Genomic DNA, 17,140 nt, shown 5'->3' with positions numbered 1-17,140 from the left:
GTGAGAAAAAAGCTTGTTATATTCGCAATATTTGCGGTCGATGCCGGTTGAAGGGCATCCTGGAAACAGCGAGCGTAAAATAGAGCCGGCACACCGCCAGTGGAGTCCCAGAAGGGATGCAGCCTCGGGATACAAGCATTAGATAGAGAATCTGTCCGCGTTCTGACGTCAAGTAGCTTCGACTCCTGAAGTGGGGACATCGCTGTCGACGTCGAGCGCTTTCAGTTTCGCTTCGACGGCAGCTACAAGCTTTGGGTCAAAGTTCTCCTCCTTCTTTGTCCTTTTGATCCTGACTGTTGTTAGGGAGGCTCAATGGCGAGCATCGTCTGGTGAAAACTTACGGTGATCGGGTACATTTCTCACATCGCTCATGGCCGCATCCAGGACATTGTGGCGAGCCGCTGATGAAGGCAGAATTGCACTGCTCGCATTCCCATCGAACTCTCTGGCGAGGCTTCCTCCAAGTGCGCCTGAACTTCTCCAGCTGTTTCTCGACTTCGGAGTCGCTGTCCGCGTCCATGTCCCCAGGGTAGCCTTCAGGCCACTTTTGCAGCTTTGCCGGGTCGCGTGGGCATTTGGTGCATCGTATGTGTCGACACTGTTCACAGATGGTAGCCGTCGGAGGCACAAATAGTGTCTCGCACTTGTGGCAGGAGCGCCTGACTCTTTGCTTTGATGGCTGATATGCCAATTCATTTCCTCCTCTCGTCGTGACTGTCAGGACCCTCTTCTTCCTTGGCTTCTCCTCGGTTGTCTTTTCTTTCTCTTTCTCAGCAGAAAGCCTCTTTTTGGGGTAGCGAGGGCACTTCTTGCACCGCTTGTGCTCACACTGCAAGCATTGCTTGTCGGCTCCATATATAGTTCCGCAGTGATGACAACTGCGATGAACGCGCATGCGGATAGACTTCTCTACGCGTTGCACAGTGGGCATCGGAGCGGGAGGGGCAATCCAGTCTGTGGTGTCCAGAGTGAGTCCATATTTTGCAAAGAGTGCACGTGCGCGTTCCTGCTGCATGGCATGTCGATCAAGCTGTTTCGTCACAATCGCAGATGTTGGCTGCGAAATGGTGGCGGTAGATAGCAGCTGGCACAGCGAGAGATTCTTCCGGCGTTGCAGTACTGGAATACGTCAGTGTTGACTCCTGGGGTCATGACTGCTTACTTACACAACGGGCGCGGCTTCCTCTTTCTTTGCGCTTTGTTGTTCGGCCTCGTGCACGGAAGGTACAACCGGCGCGGCCAACTCAACAGTCTTGTTCGACTTCTCCCTCTTGAAAACACTGCTCATCCTCTTCACGTACTTCCCCAGGCTCATGCGTCGATCCATATTTTTCGCCTCCGCCTTTCCCGACTCAGCTGGAGTTGACATTGTGACTTCGGCAATTCCGGCCTTTACCCGTCACTACCTTGTGCTTCAGGTCGAGAGGATCCTCCAAGGAACAAGACGTTGTGGATGGGGGTGAAGCGCGGCGAGGGTCAGATATGCATGCGCTCCGCAATTCCCAAGGTCTGGCCGTTGGAGCTGAATCTCCCGGGAACTCCGACTGTCTGGCTATATGCACTCTGGCGGCTGCAATCACGGGCTAGTGATTCACGACTCCCACGACTCCAGAAGGATGCTGAAAGTAAGAACTATGTTGTCAGAGACGTCCGGCGATGTTTGGCGTTCGAGGTGCAGCAAAGGAGCAGTGGCGGATGCCCAATATGTATGGACGAAAGGCTCCTCAGGCCAGGACCCAGGTTCCCAGTCGTGCCAGCGTGCTGGTATTGACCCCAAACTACGCACAAGCGTCGCTAGGAAAGACAGCGCGGCCCGTTCTTTGCAGCTGGCCCGGCTACAAAAATGGGGTATTGCCTGCTGAAATTTATGGGCCCAGGCGCACAGGACTGGCATGCACCCGGCTGACTGCGGCAAAGGTGTCTGATCGCATGGGTTTATTGCAACACTGCAGCAACGACTTGTGCAGCGCCGCACAGTGCCAGCAGTGCGATTACACGACTGCATGGCTGTGCAATCACCCCATTGCTGAGATGTGTGGATTTTGTGCCGTGAGGCGGAATCGAGACGGCGCAGTGCCCAGATCACACTCTCGGGCTTTTTCCGTTTTGCGGACGCCACACCAGAGCTGGGCGGTCTCCCGTCTCCGCGACACGTCCTGTCCGTGTTCCGGACTCTTGAAAGCTCGACTGGGCGAGCATGGGAGAACATCAAGTTTCTCAAGTCTTTCAAAATTCCCATGGCCAGGCAATGTCAACGTGCAGCCGGGGATCGTCTGATTGAGGCGTTACGCTTCGATCTTTTGTTACGCTGCAAGCCGTGCACCCATAACTATTATCCGGCAAATCAACGGGCAGCCCATTGCCCGTCTTATCATAATTCCGCGTTTTATATTGACTCTATCTACGGTGCGAAAGGCTTGCAACGCTAGAATCGCACGATCACGTCGCACTGGCACTGTTGGGACATGGCGCGTTGCGGGTGATTTTCACAGTGAAACGGGCTGCATCGCTACGTACGGCTTCATGTCCTGACCATGCATCGCATCTACATATGCTGCTGTCGGCTGCCAACGTCTTCGCCCAGCATTGTTAGGCATCAGTAATGCGGGCGACTTCGACGACCTGCTTCGGCTTTACTTGACTAGCTGTAGGATGCATTACTACCCAACAGCAGTTTCAAGAACGGTTTACACTCAGTCAAGCTCAGCCCTAGCTAAAGGTATGAAGCTAGCGACCATCAGTCGACCAAACTTACGGTTGTGTGTTGTTGATGCAGCCTATCCCAACCCCGTTCCGCGGTGACAAGGTCCATCTGGACACTGTCAAATCCGGTGACCTGGACGTAGTGGATGCACGCCCCTGTCGTCGCTTACGGTGTTCCTTGATTCAAGGTTAATACCCTCACATATGGGCCTAGTCGTTCCAATCTGATCAGAGATGGTATCAGCCATGCGCGCCACGGTGTGCGTTGTCTATTAGGCGTACAGCAAAAAGTCAGTATTAGAAACCCAAGAACCTGTCAACTACTCGGATCTACTCCGGTCCTCCGCCGGCCGGCAGATGAAGCCAACTGCGAAGCTCCACTGGCGGAATTTGCCGTTCCTGACTGTTCGCAACCGAGGCGACTGGGATCTAAGCTGCAGGGCGACAGTAGAGCGCTGCAACATGTCGATGCGACATCAATTGGTGCTTATATTCAAAGCCCGGATTGCCAGCACTCAAGCCGAAATTGCTACAGTTTAGAGCGCGGAGACTACATGTGCCTAATCTGGTCTTGTGTGTCTATATGGCCATGGTGATATTTCCCTACGCTTCGGACGGTGGCATCCATATTCAGCTGATAATGACATGATCGAAAAGGGACTGTCTAGCTTGTGAACACGAGTCCAGTCTACAAATGATCTGTCGAGACACACGGGGTCCGTAAGAAGACATGCAGGCAGAAGGCAACATGGCAGAGAGGCCATAACGTTCGAGAACTCATTTCATTGAGCCCTCCAGTAAGACTGCCAGACGAATTCATCGAAGCCAAATGTTCCAACACTGTAAGCATTCAGACACGCATCAAGGCAGCCAGCGCCACACCAAGGTCTCACCGCGCATGTGGATCGACCGTTGAGCAAGATAAAATATCCATGCTTCGATCCCACACGGGCCCTGGTGCCCTAAGAGTGACGAGTCATGCCGCGGGCTCAGTCAGTACCTACTTGTTTGGTCATGATCGCCGGCATTGCGGCCAGCTGTGGAGAATAAAAGCATCAACATCCGCACCAACGTGCCGCTTCGGCACTTCCGTCCGGCCGCCGATGACCTTCAGTGACACAAAGAAGGCGATCATGAAACAATGCCCAATTTCAGGGAATATCTCTACGCGCTGCCCCACAGCCACGCCTTGTTCCTATCCGCACCCCATGCCTCATCCAGGATCCATCACCCAGTGATTCTCAAACCCTCTAGCCTGCACTGCGTGCCACGCATCTTCACCTGGTCAGTGTCCGAGCCGAGGCGTACACGATGAGTATCTTTACCGAGTCTTTCTGTTAGGCAGCCTGTAGTCCATGACATGGCAACTTCGGGGTCTTCGCAAGTGTCGCTTATATGTCTCCAAGATGCCTCAGATATGATCTTCCCATCCCTGAGGCCGATGATGCTCTTGCGTTTGGGTATACGCCATGATACTAGAGCTATCAACCCGTTTCGAGTCGCTCCCTGTGATAAGCATCAAATGTGGAACCCTTGTTGCCAAGGGCTCTGCTCTGTTTCCTTCTTCTCACCATCCACTCGATTCCCCAACATCAAGTCCACCTGAGCATTCATTTGTATTCCGGAAGCACTGCGATCCGCGATGCCATGACGAAAAAGCAGCCTTCGGACAGTATTAGCCGTAGTAGGCCGCAATCTAGCATCCTACGTGTCCAAATGCAATCGGCGAGCATCTCTCGACCACGGTTCTGGAATGCTGTTGCGACCAAATGTGGCTTGACATGGCGCAACACCAAACCCACGGGCATGGCACCGGGAATTTCTCAGCAGCTGTCATCGTATTGCGCCGCGAGCATGTGAATTCTGACGTGTGAAAGTGGGCTGCGTCAGCTGATTTATTCTCGCTCGTATCGAAAGTCGTCGCAACGTTCTACCTGTCAAAAATTCTTCACGCATATTATTTGCTTTTCTATCACCCCTTCCTTCACCACACATCGTCTTTTCCCCACAAAACCTCCGATACGACATGTCTCGGCCCAACATACCGCCATCCAATCCGCACGCCAATCACAATGATGCGAACCCGAACCAGTGCGTCGATCCCCACACTACCGCCTCGCTCTCGTAGCCCCAAAAGCAAGCTCACCGCTTGGCTCGATTGCGTGTACGTTGCCACAAAAGCTAACTATCCATTTTACGCTGCTCTGGACCTTTTGAGGAAGGACCTTGGCAAGTTCCGTCGAGTGGGTAAGCTAGAGGGATGCGTGCGGGTTGCGGGCGGGCATGTTCGGCTGGAGGAATGCCACGTGGATGGAGATCTGAGGGATAAGGTTTGATGGTGAGGAGTGATGCGTTGTACTGCTTCGAGACGTGTTTGCGTGATGGACATTTGCTGGACTACTGTTGGTGCAGCGGAGATCAATGGGACGTAAGTGGACAATTTCTCTCTTCCTCTTCGCGCACTGGTGTTCTCAAATGATAGTGAGCTCTTGATGATTCATACTTTCAACCCAACTTCCATATTCGCCTGATCGATAGGGGTTTGTTTCTTCGAACTCAATGTTTGGCGCATTCGTGTCCCGTTTGCTGTAGTAGTGTTGAGTGATGCCCAGCCTGCGATCCCACATGCAACCTCTCTCAAAACAAGATAGGTCGCACATTTATGATCATCTCCCATGAGGATTGGTACACCATCCAAGTTCCTGTAACTGCGGCTTTTACCATCCGGGAGCCAAGTGGTCGTCACAAGACTGGTCCTACATACCACTAAGAGATTGCTCGGAAGATTTTTAGTGTACTCGACTATGCCTGGCACAAATCGAGCTTTTAGTCTGATGATTCCTGCAGTCCATTCGCCTAATGGGTCGTTCCTTACAGGAGTTGTTTCTGTAAGAATGACCGCATCAGTTCGATCAATGAAACCATGAAAGCGCATGTATAGCGTACCAGCCTTGACAAAGAAGCTCAAAACATGGTGCTCGACGGGAACTGTGAGTGCTTTTCCGGTACTGTGCATATCACTTTGTCTGGATGGAGGTGGAGACGATTGGTAATTCTGTGATCCGAATTCCGACACGTAGAAGTCCATTTGCAGCTTTCCGTTAACTAACTCAATGCCGATCGGGACTGGGCCTGCGTTTAAGCGTATGATGTATGACTCGAGTACAATGCACAGCAAATCACAAGCTGGACAAGTTCTTGATGACCACAACAACGTGTTCAGGTCGGTCGTCCAATAAAAGCGCGGATTAAGGTCTAAACAAATCCTACAATTTGGCCAATTTCTATCTCTTCTCCATGCCGGATCAATACTGCCGTAGAGGCCGCAACTTAAAGCTTCTTCACTGCTTGATATGCTTACACCCGAACCTGAACGTCTCGTTTGTGTTGGCATTGTATGTTATGGCGCGCTGCAGAGTGGTGTGTGAATTCAATGATTAGTTACAGCGAGTAATAGCGCTAGGATTTCGAGTCGGAAAGGCAGAGAGGACTCAGCTCTAGGCACCCACCCGAGCTTCTGCGACAATCGGTAAATCAACAGGGATGCACTGTCACGTTACCAGCTACATGTATCAATACCCGCTACCTACTTCCATGGAAGATGCGACCGGCGACGTAACGTCTGCCCCATCATGTATCACAGTGTCGTCCAAGTTGCATCTGTCCCTCAATATTCATTTGAGCAAGCTTCTCGCCGCTGCCGCCACTTTTCATCCATCCACATGTTTCACCCTCACCCCTCAAATAACATCATCCTAATGCCTCTCCTTAAGCCTGGCCCTCCAATGTCGCTAATCCCCAGACACCACGCCAATTCCCTCTCCAAACCTACCTGGGAGAAGTAATTCCGCATTACGTATCGCGCGTGACACATGGCCTGTACGCCAACTGTCCCCATTTCCAGCCTGAAGCAGAATTCTGTGCTTTGGCAGAGAAACCGTGCGACTTTGTCGGCTTCATGGCGGATTTGCGATAAAGACCATGGTTCATTGGATTCGACTTGTGTAAGATCGTTCACGCTTGTAGCTGTGCTGATCAAGAGCGCGGTGGAGAGAAGTTGCAGCATGATTGCCGAACTGAAGATGAAAAGTATAGCGATGTTCAGACTCTCGTACTCGAGAGCGAACGGGAAGAGTGGGGTGGCGTAAGCGTCATCTGAAGGGTTGTGTGCGCGCGATGGAATAGCCCAATATGATGGTGTTGGAGAGTTGGTTTTGCAGCAGTGTTGCCATGTTGCGATCTTTTGGTAGGTGCTCAGTAGTGCCCAGATGTGGTTTGTATCTGAGCTGGCCATCTTGTCCGGCTTTGCCAAAAGATGTGGCACGTCGGTAACCATGTCCATGAGTGTTTCGAGGGACTTGAAATTGTGGTCAGCTGGGACGAGTAGGCGCCATGTGGTTGGGTTGAGGACGAGTCTTTGGCCTTTTACTAAGGCGATGATTACCTGTGCAAAGACGGTGAGTTGTGTCGTGTTTGATAGATAGGGGACGTACACAAATTAGACGTAACCGCGAGCATAATCTTCGCCATAATTGGGATTGGTCATTGATGTCTGTACGCTCTCGCAGGAGCTCGGATATTCCGTGAGCATGAGCATGCCAACTCTCATGGCCCTGGAGTATGAAAAGCTAGGATGTTCAGCATGATTGGTGCATAGTGGACGTCCGCCAAAGCTGCTTTACCTCGCAAGTTGACAGAACAACTATCGCTGCTAGGGTGTCGTCTCTTCTTTCCACATCAGATTCTTCGAGACTTTCGATCAACTTCTTAACAGCTTCACCATATAGACTCTGTGCTCGCTCTTCAGAAATGCTCCATGGCTCTGCAAGATAGACTTGAATTGCGCAGAATGCCAGCAATGCTTGATTCAAAACATTGCTTTTAGGTACCATGTGGCAGACAGCGTGGACCCATGAGTAGCATGAGGTAGCTGTGACCTCACATTCGTCTGTGGAACGCGTACGTGGGAGGTACAGTTCTCGAAGTATGTCCCAAGCGCCGAGGCGAAATGTGCCTGGGAAAGGAGCTTGGGGGACTGTTATGTTCGCCTGCAGTTGTTCAAAGGTCTGCAACAATCTCGAGGAATGTTTCATAGAAATTTGAACCTGGAGCGATATCGCTTCTGCTATCGCTACTCGTGCTGTGGTGGTGAATTCGGACAATGTGCGATTGACAAAGATGGAAGCTCTGTCGTAGCCTGGACAAGCTCGGCCAGCCTTTTCGCACCTCATACATGAAGGTTTCTGGAAGTCGCACTGTTTGATTGTGTCAGAAAGAGGTGTAGACAGGGGTTGTTACACTTACCTTGACTCTTCGTCGCTTGCAGTCATGACACGCTCGAGACTTCCCTGCGACACCCACCATTATGAGGCTTTTGGGTGTTCATTTGTCGCTTCTCGAATGATATTCCCGAATGGAGCGAGAAGCACAGTTTGAGAAACAGAATTGATTAACGCCATGTCAATGGAGCAACGAAGCGATCGGGTCAGATGGAGATAGATAACGAGCTAGTGATTCGACACTAGGCCAAACAGGTATCATTTTTCGAGCAGCCGTCGCAAGGGTCTTCGACTCATCATCTTCGCCTCGTACAATGGGGATGTCGTCTTCCTATGAACTGTCCCAGGTGATTGTGCTATGATCTTATCATCTTCTGCTATCACTCACTTCATTTATACATCGTCCTTCCAATTTGGCTGTATCATCAGAGTTTTGCTGCATCTCAGAACATTTTTGCGACAGTGCTGTGCCGTTCCTACGCGACAGAATACTTGTACAGACGTCACTCTACGAAACTACGTTCGATAACGTACCGTGAAGCTATACACCGCTTTTTCAATGTCACAGCGAAACGATTCTCATTCGTAGATATATCCAAGCTCTTCTATTCATGGTAGTCTTTTCAAGGCGTGTTGATAGTGACTGAGCATTCTGTCAGCCACGCAGAGACTCCGCATATTAGCTCTTCACGGTTATCCCCGATTGGGAACCATTTTTCGAGCGCACATCTGTTGATGACAAACACTGTTCGGGTCAATGCGCCAATGTAAGGAAGTCGCGATTAAATACTTTCAGACCTCATAAAAGAAGGAACGCCCTCAACAACACGAACTCTGCAACACAAGCTCGTTACTCCAACAACACATACCTCATCGCCACGATGTCGCAACCGCACGATGAATCGTTACAATCTTCCAGACCATCAACGCCAAAGCCTGAACCAACAGACACCGATCCTGAGAAGGCTGTGCCTAAAGCAAACCTCACAGAACCCGCTCCGAGCCCACCACCAGATGGTGGCTTGCAAGCATGGCTCGTAGTTCTAGGAGGCTTCTGCACCGTGTTTGCAAGTTTCGGATGGATAAATTGTACGCACGATCCTGCAGCCCTCAGGCCCTCACATATAGATGCACCGACAACTAACCCGCTATCAGGCATAGGCATCTTTCAGAACTACTACCAGACCGACCAGCTTGCGTCGTACTCGCCGAGTACCGTCGCATGGATACCATCTACTGAAACTTTTATCATGTTCTTTTGCGTACGTTTGGCTCACACGGGAAAAAGATAGGGGTGCTAATATGAACATTACAGGGCCCGATTACTGGCATTCTAGGAGATACATACGGTCCACGCTTTCCTATCCTGTGAGCAAATCCCAGTCTGGAAAAAGTGTAAGATTCATACACTGACATCGTATGCCGATATCTAGACTCGGCTCTTTCCTGCACGTCTTCGGCCTCATGATGACGTCCATTTCATACGAATACTACCAGATCTTCCTCGCGCAAAGCGTCGTCAGTGCTGCGGGCTGCAGTTTCCTGTTCTTCCCCACACTAGCTGCCATTGGACAGTACTTCTCGAAACACCGCGCTCTGGCTCTCGGCATCGCCGTCTCGGGCTCCTCCATCGGCGGCGTAATCCTGCCCATCATTGTCGACCGGCTGATCCCGAGAGTTGGCTTCGGCTGGGCGATGCGCAGCCTTGCGTTTTTGATCCTGGGCCTGCTTGTCATCGGAAACGTTCTGATCAAGGCTCGTCTCCCGCCGCCCAAGAGACACTTTCACTTGGTCGACTTCGTTACGCCACTGACCGAGGTGCCGTTCGCGCTGCTCACCGCGAGCAGTTTCTTCATCTATCTGGGCGGCTTCCTGCCGTTTACTTTTGTCATTCTGCAGGCGAGGAATGAGGGGATGAGTACGGCGTTGGCGGGATATCTCGTTTCGATATTGAATGGCGCTTCGTAGGTTTTGCGTCCTTTGTCTACCTTCAGCATAGCGTAAGGTTAACACACTGCAGTACATTCGGCCGTATCATCCCCGCCTACTTTGGCGACCGCTACGGCGTCTTTAACGTCATGATCCTCAACACCTTCTTCTGCGGCGTCTTTGTCCTAGCAGTCTGGCTACCCTCGCACTCCAACGCCCCCGTCATTATGTTCAGCATTCTCTACGGCTTTGTCTCAGGCTGCACCTTCTCCATCATCCCAGCCATGGTGGCGAGCATATCCGACGTTCGCAAACTGGGAGCTAGAGTGGGGTGTTTGTATGCGGTTTCTGCTGTCGGGGCGCTCATTGGAAGTCCGACTGCCGGGGTTATCATTAATAGGCAGAACGGTGGGTATCAGGGATTAATTATCTTTTCGGGTATTGGGTTATTAGTGGGCACGGGGCTTGCGGTGGCGTCGAGGCAGGCGTTGGTGGGGAGGAAACTGGTTGCCAAAGTATGAAGTGAGAGGAAATGATTTCAGGGAGATGTTTGGGAGCTGTTACTGGAGCGATACTCTCCAAATTATAATCAGCGAAAATGCATATTGGTTCTGCAGTCTATCAAGTCTTGCAAGCATCCGACCTGTTTTACATGAGGAATTGTGTTGATAAGAAAGAACGATTAAGGTTGCTCATGGGAGTAAAAGAGCATTGAGATGGGGATTCTACTCCTTCAGGGGGGAAAGAGGTGCATAGCCTATTTTTACTACAGTTAAGGGGCCTTCTGGCCTAGACGGATCAGTTCTACTCAGCTGGTGATTGCAAGCAAACAATCTTTCTTTGAGCAATATATGTGCATAATAGTGCGGAACTGCACAGTACTCGCTACATGGTGATTGTGACTGCAAAACAGAACGTCGGGAGCACTGTGTAGTAGTGAGTAGAGTCAATTAGGGGTGTAATTGTGCGCGTCCAATTGCGCGACGCCGTGTCTTGCATCATGTTTCTCATCTCCCAAGCACAGGTCGCACCCCTTGGTGGGAGAGTGAGTCATGCTAAAATTCGCCCGTGCAGAGGTATGTAGGTGGTTTATTGGTCTCTGCGGGTATCTATGCCGGCCTCTATTCCCACTCGGTGCCCTTGAGTCGCTGCATCAAGTATTCAACCTCGACCTCTTTCGTGAGCGGAATGACCCAGTCCTGTTATATGTCAGCAATGTACGACTGTACAATGTTGGTGGAACCCACCTTGTACATGGCCACCACCGCGTCCGCATTGACCTTGGAGGACCCATCGGCACCAGAATCAGGGTCCGTGCCGTAGGTATTGGCCTTTAGTCTTAGTCTCTCCAAGACCTTCTTCTCTACCGCGGCATTTGTGATAGCCTCGTCAATTCCTTGTCTATCCTCGGCCTTGATCAGCTTCACAAAGCGTTCCGTCTCGGTCCGGAACTTGGACTCGGCGACAAATTTGCCAAAGTGTATCCTACGTGACAGCGACTGTATTGTGAGAACATCGCATGTCGCTGCCGAGCCGTAGTTTTCTTGCGACTCGCCCTTGTCCCCGCCGGCCTTTTGTAAACATGCTGCGGGGAGGATGTGGTTGATGTAGCAGTCTTTTAGCTTGCCGTTGACCACCACGTCGTTGTCGTGGAGGATCTTCGGGTAGCTGAGGGGCTGCAGGATGGGTTCTTGGAGGACCTCGGGGAAGAATGGGTATTCGTCGGGGGACTGGTAGCGGCGGACGAGGGACTGCAGGCGCTCCTGCTCGCGCAGCATCCAATCAAAGAGGCTGAGCTTGCTTTCACCAATGTTGAGGGAACCGGGGACGTAGATGGTCTTGTTGAGGGGGAACTGGACTCGCTCTATCAAGTGGAAGGTTATGCTGTCCTCCATGCGACTGCTGCTTGTCAGCTCTTGCTTACACGAGGCCGAGTGAATAGTACATGAGTTGGGAGCGAATATTTGCAAGGTCCAATGCCCTGGAGGCATCCGAGAGGTCAATCACCGCATCCATTGTATCTCAAGTCCACACGGTTCGAGTGTACTGTAGGGGAGTGAATGCAGCCATGACTGTCAGCGCATGTTCCTTGCAGCGGTCTCGGAGAAGCACACCAACTAATGGCGGATGACGCAGGGCGCATGTGCCATTGCCGAAGTCTGAGCGTCCAACACCAAAACACCAGCATTCACCAACATCGCCACGCGACAGCTGCGCTTTGGCCCACCCTTCCATCGACTGCGAGCTTTCTCTGCATCTGCGTACCATGATGACATAAGGCACCCTCCACTGTGTCCGGTCCCCGCTCTAGCCCTTCGCAACTGCGCGCATGGCCTCGTCATTTGCCCGCGATGGCTCGCCATCCAGAGGGCGCTCTACCAGTCCTCGGCCTCGAATACCCGAGGAGAGTCTTGAAGCGAGCTTGATGGACGGCCTACCTGATGTAGTTTTCACCTCACCTCGACTTGTGGCCTAGTGATGCTAATCCCTGCTGCAGACCCGCCAGCTGCAAGCTTTTGGTCGAAAAGTCACCGCCACTGCTGGAAGCTTGATAGGCACCGAGGGTGTCGGCCAGCACTACCAAAACGCCCTGGGTGAGCTGCACCGCGAACTGCGGCGCCCAATGCTTCAACGATCCGTCTTTTCTTTTGCCCAGACCACCCCGCGAGAAATTGTGCGCTCGCGCATATCCGTCCCCGAGATCCAGCAGCGGGCCCTCGCATACGTACCCGACGACATGCTCGCCAACATACCCGAAGACAACAATGAGTTTTCACTATTCCAAGGCTTCCAGGCCACATTACCAGACGAGCCTGAGACGATAAAGAAGAAGGGAAAGACGCACAACGCCAGAGGGCAACGGCTGATAGGCGGAGAGCTCGAGGATGACGAGTACTCCAAGCTTCCGCCGTCTATGCAACGCCTGCAGAAGCAGAAGCACAGCATGAGCCACCAACTCGAGATGATGGGCGTGCGGAAACACATGTGCGTGGCTGAGATTCACGAAATCGACAACAAGATTGCAAATCTCAACACCATGCGCAAGATGGTGCTAGACCGCCTGGCTGGGCTCGAGATACAAGAGGAGGAGCTTGCACAAGACCTGCTCGGCGTGGACAACGAGATTGAGGACCTTCAAGAAGAGCTGGACGATGCTGCCGCCCTTGCACCACCGAAGGAGGACTCGCGACCCACCACGTCGGGCAGCGAGGCGGTCTCCGAGACCTTCATGTCAGAGTCGATATACCAGAAGATCTCGCCCAAGTCGAAGAACAGGGGGAAGAAGCCCATACGGAGACCGTCGATGCGAGTGCTTCACGAACACCTGGAATCCGGGTCCAAGATCAAGGAGCTACCCGCCCACAACGACTCAATCACAGCCATGGACTTTGACGCGCCCTGGGGAACACTAGTCACAGCTTCTCTGGACGACACTGTCCGCGTGTGGGATCTTAACGCTGGACGCTGTATAGGAATGCTCGAAGGCCATCTGTCGTCGGTACGCTGCCTCCAAGTGGAGGAGAGTATTGTCGCAACTGGTTCCATGGACGCTACCATCCGGCTATGGGATTTGAGCAGAGCCGAATATGCACCTCAGGACAACCGCGTCAACAAGCGCGGCGGCGAGGGTGAGGGTGAGGGCGACGGTGATGCACAGGAGGACGAAGATGGCCTGGCTTTCGAGAACTCGTCTGACGCTCCTCCCGCACCGCCGCCAACCATCATGCAAGACGTGCCACTCTTCACTCTCGAGTCTCATGTTGACGAAATCACTGCAATTCACTTCAAGGGCGACACTCTCGTCTCTGGTTCCGCCGACAAGACGCTGAGACAATGGGATCTGGTCAAAGGACGTTGTGTGCAGACACTCGATGTATTATGGGCCGCAGCTCAGGCGACTGCCACAAACAACGCCAGTTCTGAATGGCGGCCGACAGGGCGTTCTATGGATGCATCTGCCGACTTTGTTGGAGCCATTCAGGTCTTTGATGCCGCGTTGGCTTGTGGCACTGCAGATGGCATGGTGCGATTGTGGGATCTGCGAAGCGGACAGGTGCACCGCAGCCTTGTCGGACACACTGGACCCGTTACTGCGCTCCAGTTCGACGATGTCCATCTCGTCACTGGCAGCGCAGACAGGAGTATACGAGTAAGTCATATCAACCAACAGGCCATTGACAGCTACTAATGCATTACAGATCTGGGATCTCCGAACTGGCTCCATTTACGACGCCTACGCCTACGACAACCCCGTCACCAGCATGATGTTCGACTCGCGCCGCATCGTTTCCGCAGCCGGCGAAAGTGTTGTCAAAGTCTACGACAAGACGGACGGCCGCCACTGGAATTGCGGTCCTGGCGTCGGCGCTGATGAAGACGACAACACTTCACATGCCATGATCGAGCGTGTCAGGATAAAAGATGGCTATCTTGTTGAAGGCCGCAGGGATGGCACTGTGGGTGTATGGTCGTGTTGAAGAACTGTACATAATGTAAAACAACGTCCACGATTGCATCTCCAATGAAACTCTGTAACAACACATATGGCGCTGAACATTCAATATTTTAGTACATGGCTAAGCTAGATGGAATCGCCGGATGCGCGTTGTAAGCATTTCTGTGGTTCAGGGCCCGCAATCTGTAAAGCTTGGTTGCGATCGCCCGCGCAAGCTCGACTGGTGACGTAAAGCTGAACACGATAAACATTCCCTAACGTCGCACAAACCTTATTCCCTATGCGCTTTTACCATACCCAACATCTATCTTTCGAGGTATTATCTCAGTAAATTGCCATTGTGCATCCTAAAGAGCGCAATTGGTCCCGCTTCTTGGTCCCAACGTATCCGATTGCTTCCACCTGTGAAGCTGCGCTCATCCTACGCCATGCTCCCGCGACAGGCGGCGTCGCTATCGCGCGCCTACAACGTCACATCTAGACCTTCTCTCTTATGCAGAAGACTGCCTCCAACTTCAAACTACCAACTCCGCACATCCTTCAGCAATGGCAGCCCGGCAATTGCGTCGAAACGCGCCGGTTCAGCATCCCTACACCCACCCCAAGTGAATAAGAGCAGCTCAGCATTAATACGCGGGGTATCAACAAAACCTCTCCCAGCACCAAAGTCACGGCTCCTTCGGTATGCCTATCGCACGGCAGCAGTCCTCGGCACATTCGTAGCTGTCTCGGGCGGTCTCGTCGTCGCATTTTTCATCTACGACGCAACCACATACAACGACGAGCCCATCGCGACCGACATCCCCGTATCACAGCTCGCCCTGACTCCACGGAGAGGCGGACCGAAGAACTTGCCCATCGCCGACCACTTCGTCGACGATGACGACTGCGCAGACAACAAGGAAGTCAAGCACAAGCCAAAGCTGGTTATACTGGGCACAGGATGGGGAAGCGTGGCGCTGTTGAAGCAGTTGAACCCCAAGGAATACCACGTTACCGTCATCTCGCCGTCGAATACCTTCCTGTTCACGCCTATGCTGCCGTCTGCGACTGTGGGCACGCTGGAACTGAGGTCGCTGGTCGAACCTGTACGCAAGATCGTCAGAAGGGTACATGGTCACTTTTTGAAGGCAAAGGCTGAAGATGTCGAGTTCTCCGAGAAGCTGATTGAGTGCTCGGCGGTGGATGCGCACGGCAAGGAACAGCGCTTCTATGTGCCATACGACAAGCTAGTCGTGGGTGTGGGCTCCGTCACCAACCCTCACGGCGTCAGCGGTCTTGAGCACTGCCACTTTCTCAAAGACATCAGCGACGCTAGGACCATCCGCAATGCCGTCGTCCGCAACCTCGAGACTGCCTGTCTACCTACCACAGATGACGAGGAGAGGCGGAGACTGCTGTCTTTTGTGGTCTGTGGTGGAGGACCGACTGGAGTTGAATTCGCCGCCGAACTGTTCGACATGCTGAATGAGGATTTGTGCAAGCTTTTCCCTCGACTCCTGCGAAACGAAATCTCCGTACACGTTATCCAGTCGAGAAGCCACATCCTCAATACATACGACGAGGCGCTCTCACAGTACGCGGAACAGCGCTTTGCACACGATTCGATCGATATTCAGACAAACTCCCGCGTGAAGGAGGTCAAGTCGGACAGGATCTTGTTCTCGCAAAAGGATGAAGATGGCAAGGTCATCACCAAAGAGATCCCCATGGGCTTCTGTCTTTGGTCGACGGGCGTTGCACAGACAGACTTTTGCAAGCGTCTCGCAGCGAAACTTGACGGGCAGAACAACAAGCATGCTCTCGAAACCGATACTCACCTTCGTCTGAGCGGCTCACCTCTCGGCGACGTTTACGCCATCGGCGACTGCGCAACTGTACAAAACAACGTCTCAGACCATATTGTCAACTTCCTCCGCACAACCGCGTGGGAGAAAGGCAAGGACCCGGAGAAACTGCAAATCTCTTACGCAGACTGGCGCGGTATTGCAAAGCGCGTCAAGCAGCGCTTCCCACAAGCCGCCAACCACTTGCGCCGTCTTGACAAGCTGTTTGAGCAATACGACACCGACAAATCCGGCACCCTAGACTTCGGCGAGCTTAGAGAACTCCTGCACCAAATCGACAGCAAACTAACCTCCCTGCCCGCCACCGCCCAACGCGCAAACCAACAGGGCCAATACCTCGGAAGGAAATTCAACAAGATTGCTCAAGCGGCGCCGGGCATGGCGCTCAATGACGTGGACTACGGCGATATTGACGACGCGGTTTACAAGGCATTTGAGTACCATCATCTCGGTAGTTTGGCATATGTAGGCAACGCGGCAATTTTTGACTACAATGGGTATGGACTTAGTGGAGGGCTGTTGGCGGTGTATCTCTGGCGAGGAGTGTATTTCGCGCAGAGCGTGAGTTTCAGGACGAGGGCGCTTTTGGCCATGGATTGGACAAAACGGGCGCTCTTTGGACGTGGTGAGTTTACACTACCCTTGACAAGCCACGGAGGCCTTTTGCTAACTTTCCGCAGATTTGATGAACTTTTAGATGCGCGCGCTTGGCTGCATAGCATAGCAATTGGGCGGCTGGTCGATCTTCCTCAAGGCGAACACCTAGACAACTTTTTCCATTTGTTCCATTTCAGCGGTTCTGTAGACAGCACTATTGAAGCTACTCAGTAGCCAAATGTACATTAGACTTGTCGATGTCTGCAGCTTTACCCATACCATTAGAATTGTTCTCTTTCTCACATCCGCAAGGTGAAATTGATCCTAGC

The 17,140-nt window shown here is 52.5% G+C and overlaps 11 protein-coding genes across 11 annotated transcripts; 5 read left to right on the top strand and 6 right to left on the bottom strand.

Moving 5' to 3' along the window:
• Window positions 1-168: 168 nt before the first annotated feature.
• On the bottom strand, window positions 169-1,015 carry SNOG_13967 (hypothetical protein; the record flags this gene model as incomplete). The annotated part of the gene is made up of 2 exons (XM_001804115.1): window positions 169-289; window positions 342-1,015. 2 exons carry the CDS (start codon window positions 1,013-1,015, stop codon window positions 169-171), a joined length of 795 nt encoding a protein of 264 aa, XP_001804167.1.
• A 10-nt stretch (window positions 1,016-1,025) lies between these two features.
• On the bottom strand, window positions 1,026-1,369 carry SNOG_13966 (hypothetical protein; the record flags this gene model as incomplete). Its single annotated transcript, XM_001804114.1, has 2 exons — window positions 1,026-1,119; window positions 1,167-1,369. The coding sequence occupies 2 exons, from the start codon at window positions 1,367-1,369 to the stop codon at window positions 1,026-1,028; spliced, it is 297 nt and encodes a 98-aa protein (XP_001804166.1).
• Window positions 1,370-3,023: 1,654 nt separating this feature from the next.
• Window positions 3,024-3,467, bottom strand: SNOG_13965 (hypothetical protein; the record flags this gene model as incomplete). Its single annotated transcript, XM_001804113.1, has 2 exons — window positions 3,024-3,158; window positions 3,417-3,467. 2 exons carry the CDS (start codon window positions 3,465-3,467, stop codon window positions 3,024-3,026), a joined length of 186 nt encoding a protein of 61 aa, XP_001804165.1.
• A 1,262-nt stretch (window positions 3,468-4,729) lies between these two features.
• SNOG_13964 (hypothetical protein) lies at window positions 4,730-5,234 on the top strand (the record flags this gene model as incomplete). The annotated part of the gene is made up of 4 exons (XM_001804112.1): window positions 4,730-4,794; window positions 4,832-4,950; window positions 5,116-5,131; window positions 5,186-5,234. The coding sequence occupies 4 exons, from the start codon at window positions 4,730-4,732 to the stop codon at window positions 5,232-5,234; spliced, it is 249 nt and encodes an 82-aa protein (XP_001804164.1).
• Window positions 5,235-6,436: 1,202 nt separating this feature from the next.
• Window positions 6,437-7,233, bottom strand: SNOG_13963 (hypothetical protein; the record flags this gene model as incomplete). The annotated part of the gene is made up of 2 exons (XM_001804111.1): window positions 6,437-7,125; window positions 7,197-7,233. 2 exons carry the CDS (start codon window positions 7,231-7,233, stop codon window positions 6,437-6,439), a joined length of 726 nt encoding a protein of 241 aa, XP_001804163.1.
• Window positions 7,234-7,340: 107 nt separating this feature from the next.
• On the bottom strand, window positions 7,341-8,067 carry SNOG_13962 (hypothetical protein; the record flags this gene model as incomplete). Its single annotated transcript, XM_001804110.1, has 2 exons — window positions 7,341-7,958; window positions 8,008-8,067. The coding sequence occupies 2 exons, from the start codon at window positions 8,065-8,067 to the stop codon at window positions 7,341-7,343; spliced, it is 678 nt and encodes a 225-aa protein (XP_001804162.1).
• A 796-nt stretch (window positions 8,068-8,863) lies between these two features.
• SNOG_13961 (hypothetical protein) lies at window positions 8,864-9,354 on the top strand (the record flags this gene model as incomplete). Its single annotated transcript, XM_001804109.1, has 3 exons — window positions 8,864-9,071; window positions 9,138-9,244; window positions 9,298-9,354. The coding sequence occupies 3 exons, from the start codon at window positions 8,864-8,866 to the stop codon at window positions 9,352-9,354; spliced, it is 372 nt and encodes a 123-aa protein (XP_001804161.1).
• Window positions 9,355-9,449: 95 nt separating this feature from the next.
• On the top strand, window positions 9,450-10,432 carry SNOG_13960 (hypothetical protein; the record flags this gene model as incomplete). The annotated part of the gene is made up of 2 exons (XM_001804108.1): window positions 9,450-9,946; window positions 10,003-10,432. The coding sequence occupies 2 exons, from the start codon at window positions 9,450-9,452 to the stop codon at window positions 10,430-10,432; spliced, it is 927 nt and encodes a 308-aa protein (XP_001804160.1).
• Window positions 10,433-11,032: 600 nt separating this feature from the next.
• On the bottom strand, window positions 11,033-11,927 carry SNOG_13959 (hypothetical protein; the record flags this gene model as incomplete). Its single annotated transcript, XM_001804107.1, has 3 exons — window positions 11,033-11,110; window positions 11,159-11,810; window positions 11,836-11,927. The coding sequence occupies 3 exons, from the start codon at window positions 11,925-11,927 to the stop codon at window positions 11,033-11,035; spliced, it is 822 nt and encodes a 273-aa protein (XP_001804159.1).
• Window positions 11,928-12,240: 313 nt separating this feature from the next.
• Window positions 12,241-14,389, top strand: SNOG_13958 (hypothetical protein; the record flags this gene model as incomplete). Its single annotated transcript, XM_001804106.1, has 3 exons — window positions 12,241-12,354; window positions 12,409-14,061; window positions 14,111-14,389. 3 exons carry the CDS (start codon window positions 12,241-12,243, stop codon window positions 14,387-14,389), a joined length of 2,046 nt encoding a protein of 681 aa, XP_001804158.1.
• A 406-nt stretch (window positions 14,390-14,795) lies between these two features.
• SNOG_13957 (hypothetical protein) lies at window positions 14,796-17,114 on the top strand (the record flags this gene model as incomplete). The annotated part of the gene is made up of 2 exons (XM_001804105.1): window positions 14,796-16,839; window positions 16,895-17,114. The coding sequence occupies 2 exons, from the start codon at window positions 14,796-14,798 to the stop codon at window positions 16,909-16,911; spliced, it is 2,061 nt and encodes a 686-aa protein (XP_001804157.1). The 3' UTR covers window positions 16,912-17,114.
• Window positions 17,115-17,140: the final 26 nt, after the last annotated feature.

Source organism: Parastagonospora nodorum (assembly GCF_000146915.1).
Source record: "Parastagonospora nodorum SN15 chromosome Unknown scaffold_29, whole genome shotgun sequence".
Lineage (NCBI taxonomy): Eukaryota > Fungi > Ascomycota > Dothideomycetes > Pleosporales > Phaeosphaeriaceae > Parastagonospora > Parastagonospora nodorum.
Note: the sequence above shows the minus strand (reverse complement) of the source record. Positions and strands in the feature narration are given on the sequence as shown.